This window comes from Narcine bancroftii, chromosome 1 (assembly GCF_036971445.1).
Source record: "Narcine bancroftii isolate sNarBan1 chromosome 1, sNarBan1.hap1, whole genome shotgun sequence".
Classification (NCBI taxonomy): domain Eukaryota; kingdom Metazoa; phylum Chordata; class Chondrichthyes; order Torpediniformes; family Narcinidae; genus Narcine; species Narcine bancroftii.
The window spans coordinates 261,673,467-261,689,551 of NC_091469.1; the positions used below are offsets into that span (position 1 = coordinate 261,673,467).

At 42.7% G+C, this 16,085-nt stretch overlaps 2 protein-coding genes across 8 annotated transcripts in view; one reads left to right on the top strand and one right to left on the bottom strand.

Moving 5' to 3' along the window:
* The window catches only part of LOC138742504 (large ribosomal subunit protein P2-like), a 479,457-nt gene that overhangs the window by 36,925 nt on the left and 426,447 nt on the right, over positions 1-16,085 (bottom strand). The gene's annotated exons all lie outside the window — the stretch shown is intronic.
* Positions 1-16,085, top strand: part of pidd1 (p53-induced death domain protein 1) — an 80,252-nt gene that overhangs the window by 26,891 nt on the left and 37,276 nt on the right. For all 7 annotated transcript variants that reach the window (XM_069896935.1, XM_069896946.1, XM_069896955.1 and 4 more), the window contains 6 exons: positions 508-562; positions 649-850; positions 1,650-1,760; positions 7,063-7,245; positions 7,640-7,787; positions 12,467-12,602. In XM_069896935.1, the coding sequence (XP_069753036.1) occupies positions 508-562; positions 649-850; positions 1,650-1,760; positions 7,063-7,245; positions 7,640-7,787; positions 12,467-12,602 (835 nt within the window). The remainder of the gene's footprint in view (positions 1-507; positions 563-648; positions 851-1,649; positions 1,761-7,062; positions 7,246-7,639; positions 7,788-12,466; positions 12,603-16,085) is intronic.

Below are 16,085 nucleotides of genomic sequence, written 5' to 3' on the forward strand. Positions count from 1 at the left end.
TAAAGAAATTAGGAAAGAAAAACTATTCCATCCAGGAAAATCCACAAAAGAGAATTTTGTCATAATTCAAGGAAAGCAGCATTCTATTTCTGAGAAATGTGTTGAGTATTTTTTTGCATTGTGGGCAATAGAAGATTTTAATTAAATAAAAATATCTGTTGAAAAATACAGAGTGCAATTGAAGATAACGGGGAAAAAAATCAGTATTAAGGTTTAAAGGATTGACCAAATTGTTGTCAAATACCTTTACTTTATTACTTCCACCAATTGATGTTTCCCCAATATAAACCAGCATGAAACTAAGTACCACACTGGTGAAGATAGTAATTTTCAGCTTCAACTGTTTCATATTATTTCTGTGCATGTCTTTCACAATCTTGTTGCTCTTATACGATCCATATTTGCTGGGACTCATGAAAGAGATCTTCAGATAATTCAAAGCAAGTGAAGGTCAATGAGTTGATTATGTTTCATTTAATGTCATGTTTGCTTTCTCATTTTACACAGTCCACGCGAAATCAAAAGAAACCACGATCCAACACCTTGGATCTAATGCAGACAGGTACTGCCAGTTATTGTTTGATTATATCAGCCATTCCCAATTTATGACCTGTGGATATTACACGTTTGTGTTTTGTCATGTTCCAGCTTCACTATTACTGCTGAAGGATGCAATATTGTGTTGCCGTGTGGGATTGAAATCCATTTTCCACCTGAGGCAGTTTCCTTGGCGGCCGTGATCTCTTGCAAAGTGATGCCCCCTGACCCACAGCAAGTGAAACTCAGGCATCATGACTTCTTACTGAGTCCTGTTTTGGAACTATTGCCTCATGGTATACAGTTTGAAAAGGTACAAACGATCAATCAAAATTAGTTGATATTCTTCGTGGAATTATGTGTAGTAAAACTTGCTAGTGCACTTCACTAAGCATGATTCTGATGCTGAGTGAATCATCTCCTAGTAGTTATTCAGCATAAATTGTATTTAGACTCTGATATTTGTTATGATGAGGGACATATGCGAATTGAAATATGTAAATTTGGCTTGGAATTTAGAAATAGTGAATGGCGCACAACTAAGTTTTACAGATTGAGAGGAATTTACCCTTTTTTCTGATCTGAGACAGACAATATAAACTAGACTTTTGAGTCTACTTTTGATCATAAGATTTGACCCATCGGGTCTGACACCATTCCATGATGGTTGATTTACTATCCTCTTCAACCCCAATCTCCTGTCATAGGAACATAGGAAGTAGGAACAGGAGTAGGCCAAAAATGGCCCATCGAGCCTGCTCCGCCATTCAATACGATTATGGCTGATCTAATTTATGAACTAACTCCACCTGCCTGCCTTCTTCCCATATCCCCTAATTCCTCTATCATGTAAAAATTTACCCCTGTAACCCTTTATTCCGTTATTGTGAGAATAGTTGGTAGAGTTTTAGGTTTTAATGATAAATTGTAAATCCAGGATCACATAGATTGTACGTAATCTTAAAGGCAAGTTGTTGCTCAAGACTTGATGTAAGGCATAGAAGGATAGAGCCCTAATGTGGGCAAAAATAGGATTAGTGCAGATGGACAAAAAGATCAGTATGACTCTAATGGGCTGAAGGGCTATTCTAAAACTGTATACTCTGCTACAGGAAGTGTTTATTTGGATGCCATATATTCCTCATCGGTCTGACCACCAAAGGGAAGTTGTGATGCGAACATTCAATGGGAAATGGACAAATCTGGAGACCAAGGACTCTAAGGTACTTTCCTCACTGAGATAATTAGCCATGCTCACAATTGCAAAAGTATATGTAAAATGAAAAGATTGTTTGACTAACTTGTCCTTCAAGTACCAAATATTACAAAAATGTACTCTTTGGTGTCATTCACCTCATTGGTTACTTTAATTTCTAAAATCTTTTTGGAGATCATCTGGGAGACAATTGTCAACTAAGTCATTTGTTTATAATTATAGAACTAGTTAAAAATAAAGTGTGGAGATTATAGGCTTTTTCATGTTGATGAACAGGGTGTAGCCACCACTGATTGCCCTTTCCCATGAGAAGGAGTGCTGAACTGTCCTCTTGAACAGTTTTGGTGGCAGTCCTGCCTTGTGTTTCCCGGTGATGGAGATTGCAGGTTGAAAGGTGCTTTTGGGCTTCATTTTGTCAACACTGCACCGATGGTGGAGGAAATAAGTGTTGAGGATGATGGGTGGGTGGCAATCCAGTAGGCTGCTCTGCCTTGACAGTACGAGTTGTTAGCTTTGCACTCTTCTGCTTCTCGTGGCAATGCTGTGGAAAGGCATTCTCCACAAGGAGGCAACATTGTCCTCAAGCAGCAACTGTCTGAAACAAGGAGACTGGCTCTCCTTTCTTTTAGGAATCATGGAGCAAATCGGAGTTTGTGTATGTAGCAGGCTTCCCTGTAAAATTTAAAGTGCAAACACAAGTTTTGTAATCATCTTTCCTCGATTTGCTTCACAGTCTGTTCATCAGGTGGGCCATAGAATTGCTATTTATGTACTTGCTATAGACTTGGTTAACGCAACACTGAGATTGATTTTATTGTCAGTGGAGATGCTCAGGATTGTTGGGGGGTTGGGTTGAAGTTTGAAGCATGTCTTGCAGAGGGCTTGATTTGTCCACATACTGGGCATATGTACCTTTATCTTTGCCTGGGTTAATTACCTGACTGCCAGGCAAATGCTGAGTAAACAAAAGAGCAAAAAAAAATGGGTTGTGCCTGTGTTCTGTTTTGATAGACATTGCTTGTTGCCATATGTGCTGCTTTGGAGAAAAATGGTGAAATTAGTTCTGCAGAGTTCAGAAATACAATGTTATCTTTGTTGCTTTCATGGCAAATATATTTTTAAAAGGCAAAGCTGATCTATTAACCTACTGTAGTATACTCTCAGCTATCCATCATGCATGGGAATAGAGAGTACAAATCGTATAAGAATTGCTCGAAAAATATTACTGTACATCACACACTAATAGTCAATGAATATGCTTTAAAATAAATGACTGAACTATATGTTACCTCATTACCCTGTGATAAAACGATGTTTTGTACTACAAAATGTATATTAAGGCTAAATCGTATTAATGGTGAAACTCAGTCATACTTCATGAATGAAAAGTAAAGCAGAAGTAAATCAAATTAGTGACTGTGTTCACCATTATATGACATGCCAGATCTTCAGCGAATGTTGCTGCTAATCGGCCTTCATTTGCATTGCCCTCATGTACAACGTAAAGAACCTAATAATGCTTTCTCTTATTTGCATAGCATCTTTAATTAAATTTACCTTTTGAGTTCCCTTTCAAAACTGTCTTATGTTGGCTCTGCATAGACATTTATGCATAGCCTAGCTTGAGAGAGACTACTACTAAAATCACTGAAAATGTCAAAAGAACAGTCTGATGCTTTTCAGCACTTTTGCCATTCTCTGAGTTCAGGAAAAACTCTCCAGCTTTGTTCATAGTAGGTTAATTTCATAAATTGTAGCGAGCGGTGCAGTGAATAAAACATAACTGAAATCATCTGTGAGCTGAACCAACAGAATTGTTTATTGGAACCTACGCAGAAGTTTAAATAATTTCAGTTGGCGCACTATCACCATCACCGAACCCTGGAAGTCGCGTGCCTCCTTTGCACCTTCCAGCCACCGGAAACTCCCGATCCTGCGGGGGGGCCCACATCTATGGATACTGATTCAGTAATGGAGTGAAGTTCACCACAAAACTATCTATTTCTTTTGGAAGAATATTACAATTTTCATCATTTACCAGTCTATTATATGTTTCCATTTCTTGTTTCAATATTGGAACAATACATTTCTTTTTCATACCTTTGATGAGATAATTCTTTTCTGAGAGAGTGTATAACTAGGAGAAATATAGTACAGTTTATGAAACACTATTGGAACTGAAAACCATTTGTAAACATGAACGAAGGACTGAGACAAGCTGCTGTGCTGTGCTGTGGCTAATAGCATGTGAACAAAACCGCATTGGAACTTGGTGTGCCAAATTCAAATTGATATTTTGAAAAATTATGGAAAAGCATAATATTCTTTGAATTTTTTGCTGGTTGCATGAGAATTCCGGATTCATAAATACCAGATAATTGAGAGTTTTTACTGTAGCATAGTGAATCATGGAGATGTAAATATGAGAAAAACATAAAAGCAGTTTGTCAGTACATTTTATGATGGATCCTTTCAGAAGCCTGATTCCAAGTATTTTGATCATATATGCACATTGTATCAATAAGTTGCACATTCATTATTTCATTAATGAAGCAGACCATATCCACATTTAAAGTTGGAAGGGACTCTAAATCTTTTTATCGACTACAGTTTGGCATTTAACACCATCATCCCCTCAAAACTGATCAGCCTACTGGCATTCAACACCCCATTCTGTAATTGGATCCTTGATTTTGTTTTCACCTACAGACCCCAATCAGTGAGAATTGGTAAGAATGTCTCCATTAGTACCGGAGCACCACAGGGTTGCCTTCTTAGTCCCTTGCTGTTCTCGCTTTACACCTATGACTGTGGCTCGGTACAACAATAACACCATCTCCAAATTCACTGATGATACCACGGTAGTGGGTTGTATAAAAAGGGGCGATGAGTCAGCATGCAGGAGGGAGATTGAAAACTTGACCGGATGGTCACCAACAACAACCTTGCACTCACTGTCACTGAAACCAAGGAGCTGATTGTTGACTTCAGGAAGGGAAAACCAGATGTGTACAATCCAGTGATCATTGGGGATCAGAGGTGGAGAAGGTGAGCAAATGTAAGTTCTTGGGAGTCACTATTTCTGAGATCTTGCCTGGACCCAACACACTTAATGGCATCGTGAAGAAAGCACATCAATGCTTCTACTTGGTTTGGTATGACATCAGAAACCCTGGCAAATTGCAGATGTGGAAAATGTGCTGACAGGCCGCATCGCAGTCTGACATGGAGACACCAGTACCCCTGAGCAAAAAGCCCTGCAAAAGATAGTGGACGCAGCCCAGAACATCACGCGTAAAGCCCTCCCCACCATTGAGAACATCCATGGGGAACGCTCCCATCGGAGAGCATCAACCATCATCCACACCACCCAGTACATGCTCTGTTCTCGCTGCTACCATCAGGAAAGAGGTATGGGTGCCACAAGACTCGAGAACAACTGCTAGCCCTCCACCATCAGACTTCTCAATCAGGGACTCATTTAAGGACTCTTACTTTTGTACTTTATTGGTTTTTTTTCCTCTTTGTATTGGTCAGTTATTTATATTTCTTTATTTGTTTACATGTGTACAGTTTATTTTTTGCACTACCAATAAGTGGTAATTCAGCCTGGCCCACATGAAAAGACTTCAGGGTTATAAGTGATGTCATGTACTCTGACAATAAATGTGAAATCTGACTTGTACAGATTTTTTTTGCTGCATGTAGATTAATAATTGAACTGAATTTAATTTTTAGAAACTTTGTATTTTGATCTATTTTGGGTCAATGTGGTGTAAGCTTTATTTGCACTTTGCTGTTAAGTAATGGTTTTCAACTTTTTTCAGTCTAAGGCACACGTGGCTTCCGGCCTAATGCTCCATGGCCCACTAATGGCAATGACTGAGCAATATTTTCAAGTCAAGGGCAGCTCTGTAAGAAACACATCTTTGTCGAATTTAAAGCATTTTATTTAACATTTTTAAAGGCCTACATGGAAGTCCACTGTGGCCCACTGATAAAGAACTATAGAACCACAGAACACCACAGCACAGAAATAGGCCCATTTGGCCCTTCTAGTCTGTGCCAAAACATTTTTTTTTGCCTATCCCACTGACCTGCTCCCAGTCCATATCCATCCATACTTCTCCCATCCATGTACCTGTCCAAATTCTTCTTAAATTTTAAAATTGAGCATGTATTCACCACCTCACCTGGAAATTGGTCTTATCACTCTCTGTGAAGAAGTTCCCCTCACGTTGCCCCTAAATATTTCCTCTTTTACTCTTAACCCATATTCTCTGGTTTGTATCTCGCCTACCCTCAGTGGAAAAAGTTTATCTACATTCACTCTCTATCCCCTTCATAGTTTTAAATACCTCTATCAAATCTACCCTCATGCATCTGCACTCCAGGGAATAAAGTCCTAACCACCATTCTAAAGTGCAATTAAAATCAGTTAGTTTGCTTTGGGAAGTCTTGTTATTCTCATTATATACTTGGCTATCATTTAGAAGCAACTCACAAATGAAATATATTCTTCCCCTGCTTGGACATGGTCTTACTTGGGGAACCTTGCTTTATCTGGTTTCTTATAATATTATCTTTCAGGGTGTTCAATATGTTGTTTCCTGTCAGGTGATGCTAGTGATCTATTTACTTTTGATTCTATCATTTTGTTGATGCCACAGGATTCTTCAAGAGTAGTCATGGTGATGGAGTTCCCATAGTTACAACAGGAGTTCCCTAGTGCCAAGACAAAGTGCATGATGGATATTTACTTACTATATGTGGAATTAACTCAGTTTTCCAATACAAGCAAAGCAGCAATAATTTTCCATTCTGCTCCAATATTACTTTTGGTAATAGTGCTGAAAGAAAGAGGAAACTTCCACTCCTACTCTAGTTATAAAGAATCTTGTCGTTTTCCCCTAATTTCCATATAAATTAGAAAATAAATGATCTTATTGGTAAATTTATTCAAGAAAGCACCAGCACTCAACATTTAGGAAGTATTTGCACAAATATTTGAATTGAAAAGGCGCAATGGGCTATGGATTGAATGCTGGGAAATGATTAGTGCATGAGAACTGAGGGCTGATGGGCTCTTTCTATGCTGTGTGGCTATGTGACTGAGATCAGGAAGAAATCTCTGCACACCTATTATTTTTAATTTTGAACATTTCTTTTGTGGAAGATCTTACAAGGGCAAGTAATATTCCAGTATAGAAACAGATTGTGCATTTACATTTGATAGAATATTTGATTACCACAGGTTTCCAGCTACTTTTTACAATGTGCTCTTTTGTCAAACAATTTTTCCTCTATAGTCGCAATATACGGCCTGTTGCAGTGTGCTCCATTTCTCCTGGTTCATTGTCATTTCACGATTGAAAGAGAACAAGTGCACTGTCCCAGCTGAAGGAACCCGACTGTTCTCTTCTGTGAATTCCAACATCAAGGTGATCTTCCCACCTGGAGCAGTGAATGAATCTCGCAGTGTAAAAATGCAGGTTTGTACAATGCATTTAATTTAGGATGGCAGAGCGAGCGTAACAGTTAACTCAATGCTATTACAATGCCAGTGACCTGGGTTCGAGTTTGTCGCAGCCTGTAAGGAATTTGTACATTGTCCCTGTGCCTGTGGGGTTTCTTCTGGGTGCACCAATTTCCTCCCACCCTCTAAAAAGCTACAAGATTTGTAGGTGAATTAGTGTATTTGGACAGCCTGGGTTTAGAAGGGCCTGTTACCAATGCTGAATGTCTAAATTTTAAAAAATTAAATTGAAACACTGGAAATAAAATTATGCCTAATTCAGCTTCATCCAATAAAGATTTTTTTTAATATATAATTGTACTTTGTTCCATTTTTGTTTTGGGTAACGGACGCTTTGAATTTAAACATAGGTGTTGCCCATTGCTGTGGAAGAGTTACATGAACTCACAGATGATCAGGACTCTCTAGTAAGTCCTCTGGTTTGCCTGTCACAAAATTCAACATATGACTTTCTGAAACCAGTGAAGATTCAGCTTCCTTTACCTTCCGGAGTCACAGGTCAGTGTTCAAAAACCAAACAACCTGCATTCACTTCAAATGTAATGATTTAAATGTAAGTGGTATCATTTTAAAGTGAATGCTAAAATAGACAGTTGGGAGGATGTATAATGAAGCCTGATGACAGCAGTACACTCCAAGAAGGCTGTTGATGAATTACTCAGGAATCTTTATGAAGTCATCGATCTGCATGGTTCAAAAGTAGGACATTTAAGCTGGAAATTCAACTGAATTAGTTTGGTCTATTCTGGGCACCTTTATTTAGGAAGAAGTAAGTGCTTTGGAAAGAGAGTGGAAAAGATTGGTTTGAAGCTTATAGTTATGTGGATATTCAGAAGCCGCAGCTACTTGCCTTAGGGCAGAGAAAGATGACAGGAGCTTTGTTTAAGATTGTCAGATTCATAGAAGGGAAAATTTTACAGCAACGGTGTCTGAAATCTGAAGCCACAGATTTATTATGGGCAAAAGAATCAAAGATAACATTAAAAAAAAAACAAGACACACAACGAACTACTGTAACATGGATACAATTTCTGCAAGAGTGCTTTACATAATAATTTTCAAAAGCTCTTCGAACAGATACTTGAATAGAAAAACTTTTCAAGACCACATTGGAAAGAGCAGGCAATGAGGTAGGATACCAATAACTCATTTTGGATGCAGAATTAACTTTTACTAATCTCAATATCTAAAAGATTTCAAAATTACTTGCATGGTGTGCAGTCTGTTTAATCTGTAGGAGAACTTCTCGGTCATCTCATCTCAAAAGTTTGAGTTTCTTCAACCTTTCCTTTACAGCTCAGTCCTCCAAATGATAAGCATTGATAGAAATTCTTCTATTCACTGCTTTCAGTGACATAACTGTGAATGCTGCTCTCCCAGCCCAAGGTACCCAGTGAACTCCAATGCTGTCCTTATGGAATTTGCATTGTCTCCCAGTAGGCATTTTCGGGTGGCCAATTGCCCCGCACGTAAAGCCGCTTGTTCAGGCAATATGCAGCTGTTTTGAGGCCACCTGAATGTGCAGGAGGCGCTCTTGAGGCGAGCTAGGTATCCCTCCTCCGAGAGGGATAATCAGCTCAGCTCAGTGGCTCCCCCAGCCACCTGAATGCAGCTGGCTGAAAGCAGATGTTAAAGGGTCAGGCTGCTGATCACAGCTGACACTGGGCAGGAGCCGGACTGGGCTCAGAGCCGCATCCTATGCAGCTGTGTCCTTCAGGTGGCCAGCGTTGAGCTTTAAACGCTGCCACCTGAACGGCAATTTAAAGGGCCGCTTCTGCTTCTTCAGGCGCATTCTTAGCGTAGAATGCACCTGAAAAGCCTAGTGACTGCTTGGAATCTCCCCCATCCCCTCCCTTTGTAGTATTAAGGATGTTCATCTATTTTTCAAGTGTAGTTGATTCACAATGTTCCTGAATAACTGATCATATTGAATGTTCTGTGATTGCTACTTAGTTGGGGGGGGTGGTGAGTTAGCAGGGCGGGCTTCAGCAACTTCTTCCTGCTGTACTCCTGCCACATCACAAACATGGTGGAGGTAAAGATGGCATGTATGCCGGCACAGTCTATGCTGATACGTGTTAGGGCATAGTACATGTCCCTGTGGGACAAGGGGTCACCATTCTTAGCATTACTGTGTCTTGTTTCCACACTGTAAAACTGTGGGGTTCCCCTGGATGGGTGCTTCCTGTACCAAATATTTTAGCCCTTCCAGATGGGCAGTGGCTTCCCGGATGGTTTGTTGGTTGCCGGTCCCATCGAACAAGACCATGCTTCTGAGGCCGGGATGGACAGTGGTAACTAAGTGTCTCACAAAGGCAGAGGTTACCCTGTCCTCCTTGGGAACATTGCATCTGGGAGTTACACTGTATGGACTAGTAATAAGGGCCCATTCCCTACTGACCCTTGTCCCTTCGCTGACTGCATGCCACTGTGGTCAGCACTTCAGATCACACTCTAAAAGTAGGGGAACCTGGCCCGCACATTAGTCACTACAAATTGGACCCTCATCGATCCCTTTCAGGTGGCACCCACAGGGAGTTGTTAACTGTCTGCTGCGCGAACAGACTGCCCAGAGTTCTGGCCTCTAGGTGAGAGAGGCGAATGTGGGGGGCCCCCTCATCCCATAGCCAGAGTAGCCATGCAGCTAAATACTCGCCCGAACACTGGCGGTATCTGTCTGCCAGCCCAGTCAACTACTTGGCCCCTCGCCCGAGTGCTCAGACCCTCTCCATTCTCAGCAATTTCCCCATTGTGGAAGGTCGACAGGGATCCTCGTAGCTGGTCTGAAACCACATGGTTACTGGCCGAGCTTGCAAGGTCTCCGGGAACCTGTTGGGGGGGTTGGAGGGGAGGGTGGCGTGCATAATCGGACTCAGCCTCCTCAAAGTCATCATTATCAAGCCACACATCCCCATCTCCTGGCCATGCATCAGTCTCTTCCCCTCGACTGATGGCCATCCTGATTTTTACAGGATTGACCTGCCATTTGGATTGGTGGGCCGCATGAAACTGCCGTGCCTTCACTAGCTGGCAGGCAGCTTCAGAGTACTTGGCTTGGTCTGGCATTGTCCAGTGTCTCCTGCAGGGATGCACATTGAAGCTTTAGTGATTCTGTTCATATTTCTGGGTCCCCTGAACGAGATATTCCACTGGCGCCTAAGTAGGGATGTCAGTAAACTTATGGTTCCCCCATGACTCTCCTTGGCCTCGGAAATCCCCAATTCCTCCAGGAGGGAGACCACGTGGTGCACTATCTTCTCTCTTTGTGGGTCCAGCCTGTTGATCCAGAAGACCGACATGGCTGAACCCCTGGTGGTCGTTGGCCCTCCTAGGGCTTTTATATTCCAACCCCACAGTTCTCTTACACTGGTGGGTCACCTCCTGCTCCCCCTGTTGATGAGCAGGTACACAATAACGTATGCACATGCACACGCATACACTCATTAGCACAATCTCCCACACTGTTAGTACTCCACATGTGTCCAGCCAAATTGTTGGGTTTGGAAACTATCAGGCTCAGTAGGTTCACAGAGAGATGAGTCTGGACAAAAGTAGTACAATGAAGGGCAATTTTATTGAACACACGGGAAGACATCAAATGATACTTAATTATTCCACCACTAAATAACTATATAGACATTCACATCGGATCCAGGTTGGACTCCAATACCAGTGGCCGTTTATCTTCCGCACAATGCGTGACAAAAACTATAACGGTGCAAGCAGGCACATCAGACACAAGGGACTCCTATTCCTGTGGCTGCTTACCTGACCACACTCTCCTACACATGTACACACCTCACAGACAGGGACTTTCAAACACACACCCGATACCCTGTATCAATGGAAGAAGGGGGCGACTCACTGCAAGCACTGATCTATTGTCATACTATGGCTCAAGTCAATGTCGTGCACATTTTACCTTTGACTCCACAATAACAACCTGGGATGGACTGATGTCTGGCACTGGGACAGAGAGAGAGAGAGAGAGAGAGAGAGAGAGAGAGAGAGAGAGAGAGAGAGAGAATGTGGCATGTGTCGATGTTTATACTGTTCTGAGCTGGGCGTCTGGCCGCTGATGAAGCGGAATCATTTCAGTGAGCCAATGGTAAGGTGTGCACTAATGGGTGGCCGGAGCCCAACCTTAATTGGGAGGTGATGCGACTTCTGACTCGGTATCAGATGAGGTGATGTGATCCTCTGCAATCCACATATAACAAGGGGCATGACAAGTTTAAAATCTACTTAATTTAAGTTGCTTACCATTGCCAAATCAGACACTAAGCTACTCAAAATTTATATTTTGAATTAACACAATTTGTTCAAAGGGGACATTCAATCTCCTTTCTTACAGACTTTCTTTGCTAAATCTCTTTAGAGGTATTTGGGTTTGGATGTACACAATCCTTTCTGAATAGCCACTGTAATGCCTGCTATAGGTATCAAAGCTTAATATGAGTTGTGCTACATGTAAGGATCACTATTAATTAACTCAAGGCCTTAAGGGACTATCCAACATCATCCTGACAAAACCTTTTGTAGATGCTGAGAATTAGACTGGGTTACTGGGGTCTCTCATGTAAGGAACACTTTCTCAAGTGCATTACTTTGGATAACTACCTAAATTTATATTTAATATTAATTTCCTTGTTCTTCCTTCCAATCATAGTTTTCTTTCACCCTTTGAAAGCTACAGATTCTCTAGCTGAGTGGGCAGGTCCAAGATTCTGCTGGTTGAGAAGAGAGTATGAGGACTTTTGTACACCTTAGCTTCCTGAGAGATACAGAATTCAAAACTTGTGTTGACAAAAATGCCAATAAAACCACTCTCTAAATCAACTATTCTCAATGAGGACCACAGATGTACAAGTAAAAGCCTTGTTTTCTTTTCGCTTCATGTAGCATAAATATATTTTAATTTTTTTTAATGTAGTCAGTAAGAGAGAAATACGGTAGATCCAAACTTGACTGCTTTACAGGGAAGGGGGCTCATAAACTTTCAGCTCATAAACTTTCATAAACTGGTCACAGCCAAAAACAGATTGAGAATGGCTGCTCTAAATCATTTGCTGTTTACAATTTGCTCTGTGCATGGAATTAATCATAGTTCGTTTTTTTTTAAAGAAAAGGAATTAAAATTAATTTTGTTTTTATTCTTAACAAAATTATTGACCAAGGTTTGAATCTGGACCGATCCAAAGTTCATTTACTCCATGGAGATCCAGAGATTGAGGACTGGACGGACATTACGAATCAGGTGGTGCTGGAATTCACTCACCTTTATGCCATTTTTGAAGTTAACCATTTTTCATGGTAAGATGTACAAAGAATTATATTGGCATTTACTATCATTGTGGCTGCACCATTGGGCAAGGCCAGATACAAATTACCGAGAAGGTGTTGGTGAGCTATGTTGAGTCATAGAGTTGCGCAACACAAAAAACAGGCCCTTCCCCCTCTACCACGCCTATGCTTCTTGGAATACTGCAGTTGTCATGGCAATGGGTACTTCTACAGCACATTTTTGTTTGAGTCCTTTGAAATTTCTTGCAGCAATAATAAAGAAAGGCCTTACATTTCCAAGACTGGTTGGAATGTTAAACACTAGAAGTGTCGATGATGAAATTTCCAAAATTCTCCACTTGTTCTTCAAGCACCACAACCAACTAAAGAAAAGATCAGTCAATGGAGTCTTCTTCAGTATATCATGTTAAAATACCCCTCTAGCTTCAGGAGTCTTTAATGTGTGCAAGTGTAGCGTTCGTGCTACATGGGTGTGGAGAAGAACGACGCTCATAGCAAAGCCTTGAAGTCAAGACTGATTTATTCCATTGGCCGTCGTGTTTATATGGGTTCCAGGCGCTGACGTCAGGGCCCCGCGTCATCAGAGCACCGGCCTGGGATTGGCTGGCAATCCCACCACCGTTCACAGTCTTCTTGCCATGCAGGAGGTCACCTGGATCGATGGCCGGTGTCACCCCCCCCCCCCCCCCCAGGTCCACGCAGTCACTGCATTCTTCAGCCATTTTGTGGGCCAGTCGGCCATTTTGTAGCCCGGTCTGCAATTCTGTGCATGGGCCGCTAAACAACCCTCCCCCCCCCCCCCCCCTCAGAACTGGCAATCGGGCAGTCTGCCCCTGATTGGGCAGTCTGCCCCTGATTTGTGCAGAAGGACTGGAGACTGGCTGGTTACAGGCCAGATATGCTGGCTTCAAACGATCTCCTTGCCACTGAAGTTGAGGATGAAAGTGGAGCTGTTCTCCCTGATGACCCTGTAGGGTTCCTCGTAGGGTCGCTGTAGAGGCGGCCTGTGTGCGCCCATTTGCACAAACGTATACTGACAAGTCTTTCAGTCCCTGGGGATGTTGGGTTTGGGATGGCTGTGAGGTGGCGGTTGTTGCAGGATCAGGGACGCCAGTTTTCACCGCAAGTTCTCGAGGGTGGCTGCAGGGTCTTCTGAACATTTATTGAGGGTCAGAAACTCCCCCAGAATGATTAAGGGCATGCAATAGACCATCTCCACTGCTGAGGCAATGAAGTCTTCCTTCAGTGTGATGTGAATCCCCAGCAGGACCCAAGGCAGTTCATCCACCCAGTTTGAACCCTTGAACTAGGCCGTCAAGGCTGCCTTCAGGTGCCTGTGAAACCGTTCCACCAACCCATTGGCCTGAGGGTGATACGCCGTAGTGTGGTGGAGCTTTGTCCCCAGGAAGTTAGCCAGTACCTCCCAGAGCCCAGAAGCAAATTGTGCCCCCCGTCCAAGGTTAGGTGCTCTGGGATCCTGGATCTGGATACCCAAGTGTCAATGAGTGCCCTGGTGCAGGCTGGTGCTGAGCAGGAAATGCCAGCCCAAAAAGGAGTCCAAAATATTGAAGAGGCTATCTCGTGGGCCAACTGTCACAGCCATCGACAGTTGGCCAGGTCGTTTCTGGAAATCCGCAGGATGGGGGGCATTGATGGGCCTCCGCACCCCATCGCTGGTGATAATACCAGGATTTTCCAGGGGTATTAACTTGCCTCTCCACTGATGTTGGTCTCACAGTTAGCTGTTTGTGGGTCGTGCTGATGTGATCAACGACAGCGCTGGTATCCTTCTTTGCTCTCCAGAGCATGTCCACCCAGGCTGCAACCCTCCGGGAATCCATTCATATGCAGCAATCGGGCAGCACCCTAATGCCGGAAGAGCCCAAAAGTGCAGGTTAACAGCTCTTTGAGGGCTGCATATTTACTTTGCTCCAGAGGCTACCAAAGGAAGTCTACGACCATTGTCACTGTGTCTCGATCAAGTGCACTCACGACGTAGAAGAAGCGGGTGTTGACGGCGGCGAAGTGTCGAAGCTGAAAATGAACCTCGGTCTGCTCGAACCACACATGTGGCTACGGCACCCAAAACATTGTGACCCTGAGTGAGACCCCATGGATGGTTGCTGGCTCTGCCTGGTCCATTATCTTTGGATCCAACTGCCTATCAGGTCATCAATGTAGCCTTCACACTTCACGGGCGTGGAGAAGAATGGCACACACACCAAAGCCTTGAAGTTGAGACTGGATTATTGCATTGGCCGTTGCATTTATATGGCCCCCAGACGCTGCTGTCAGGGCCCTGCGTCATCGGAGCGCTGGCCTGGTATTGGCTGGTGTTCCCGTCGCAGCTCACCATCTTCCTGCTGTGCAGGAGATCACCTGGGACGATGGCCGGTGTCAGCCCCCAGGTCCGTGCAATTGCCATGTTCGTCAGCTGCCTCCGCGCGAGGGCCAATACACAAGCATACAAATGTTGAGAGGAGCTTTAGGTAAACAACCCAGTGCTTTTTGTATTTGCATTCTAAATCAGTTACAGCCCAGGAACTTAGGCTGAATGTAACTTGGGCAAGAAACACAATTCCTTATGTGGATAGAAGCTGATTTGTTTAAACCAAGATTTTAGACAAGTTGTAAGATTAAAAATGTTCATTGCTATTCTGAATATTTTTGATGTAGACATTCAGCATGATAAGAGGCTCTTCCAGCCCATGAGCCCGTGCTCCCCCAAATGCACCAACCATCCCTGTGCATTTTTGAAAGGTTTCATTATTGCCATGTAATACTACATTTAGAATGTAACAACATACATGAAATTCTTTGTTTACCCTAAGGAAGACAGAGAGTCACTATTTTGTCCAGCGCCCCTCACAGAAATGAGGAGCAAACTCGCGACCCCTGGTTTACAAGACCAGTGCTCTAACCACTGAGCTATCGGAACCTCAAGTGGGAGGAAGGTGGGCTGAAACCAGAGCACACGGAGATAACCCACACAGACACGGGGAGATTGTGTAATCTCTCTAGAGACATAATTAAGATAAGAGACTGGTTCTAAAATCACACTGTTTAAAATACAGACTAGATCCTGACTTGAATTAAAGAAATCAGGGTTTCCTCGTTCAGACATTTTAAATAGCAGTCTAGGGTGGGGTTGAAAAAATAAGCCAATTGACTTGTTTCCAGGAAGTGTGATCATCATGGAATTTGTGCTTAACATTTTGCTTCTTTTCACTGGATAAATAACATTCAATATTTGCTCAAACTTTCATGGTTATTTCACAGCACTGTCTGGGAAGCTACAGACCAGACAAGGTCAGTGATGGTTGGCATTCAAGTTGGCATAGTTAGCATAGCGGAGCACAGTTGTTTTCAAACTTTTCCTTTCCACTGTCCTACCACCTTAAACCCTATCCCAGTGTTTCCCCAACTGGGTTGTGCAGAAAGTTGTAGGGATTCTGCGGAAGAAATTTTGATCTGAGCAGGTGAAACGAGTGA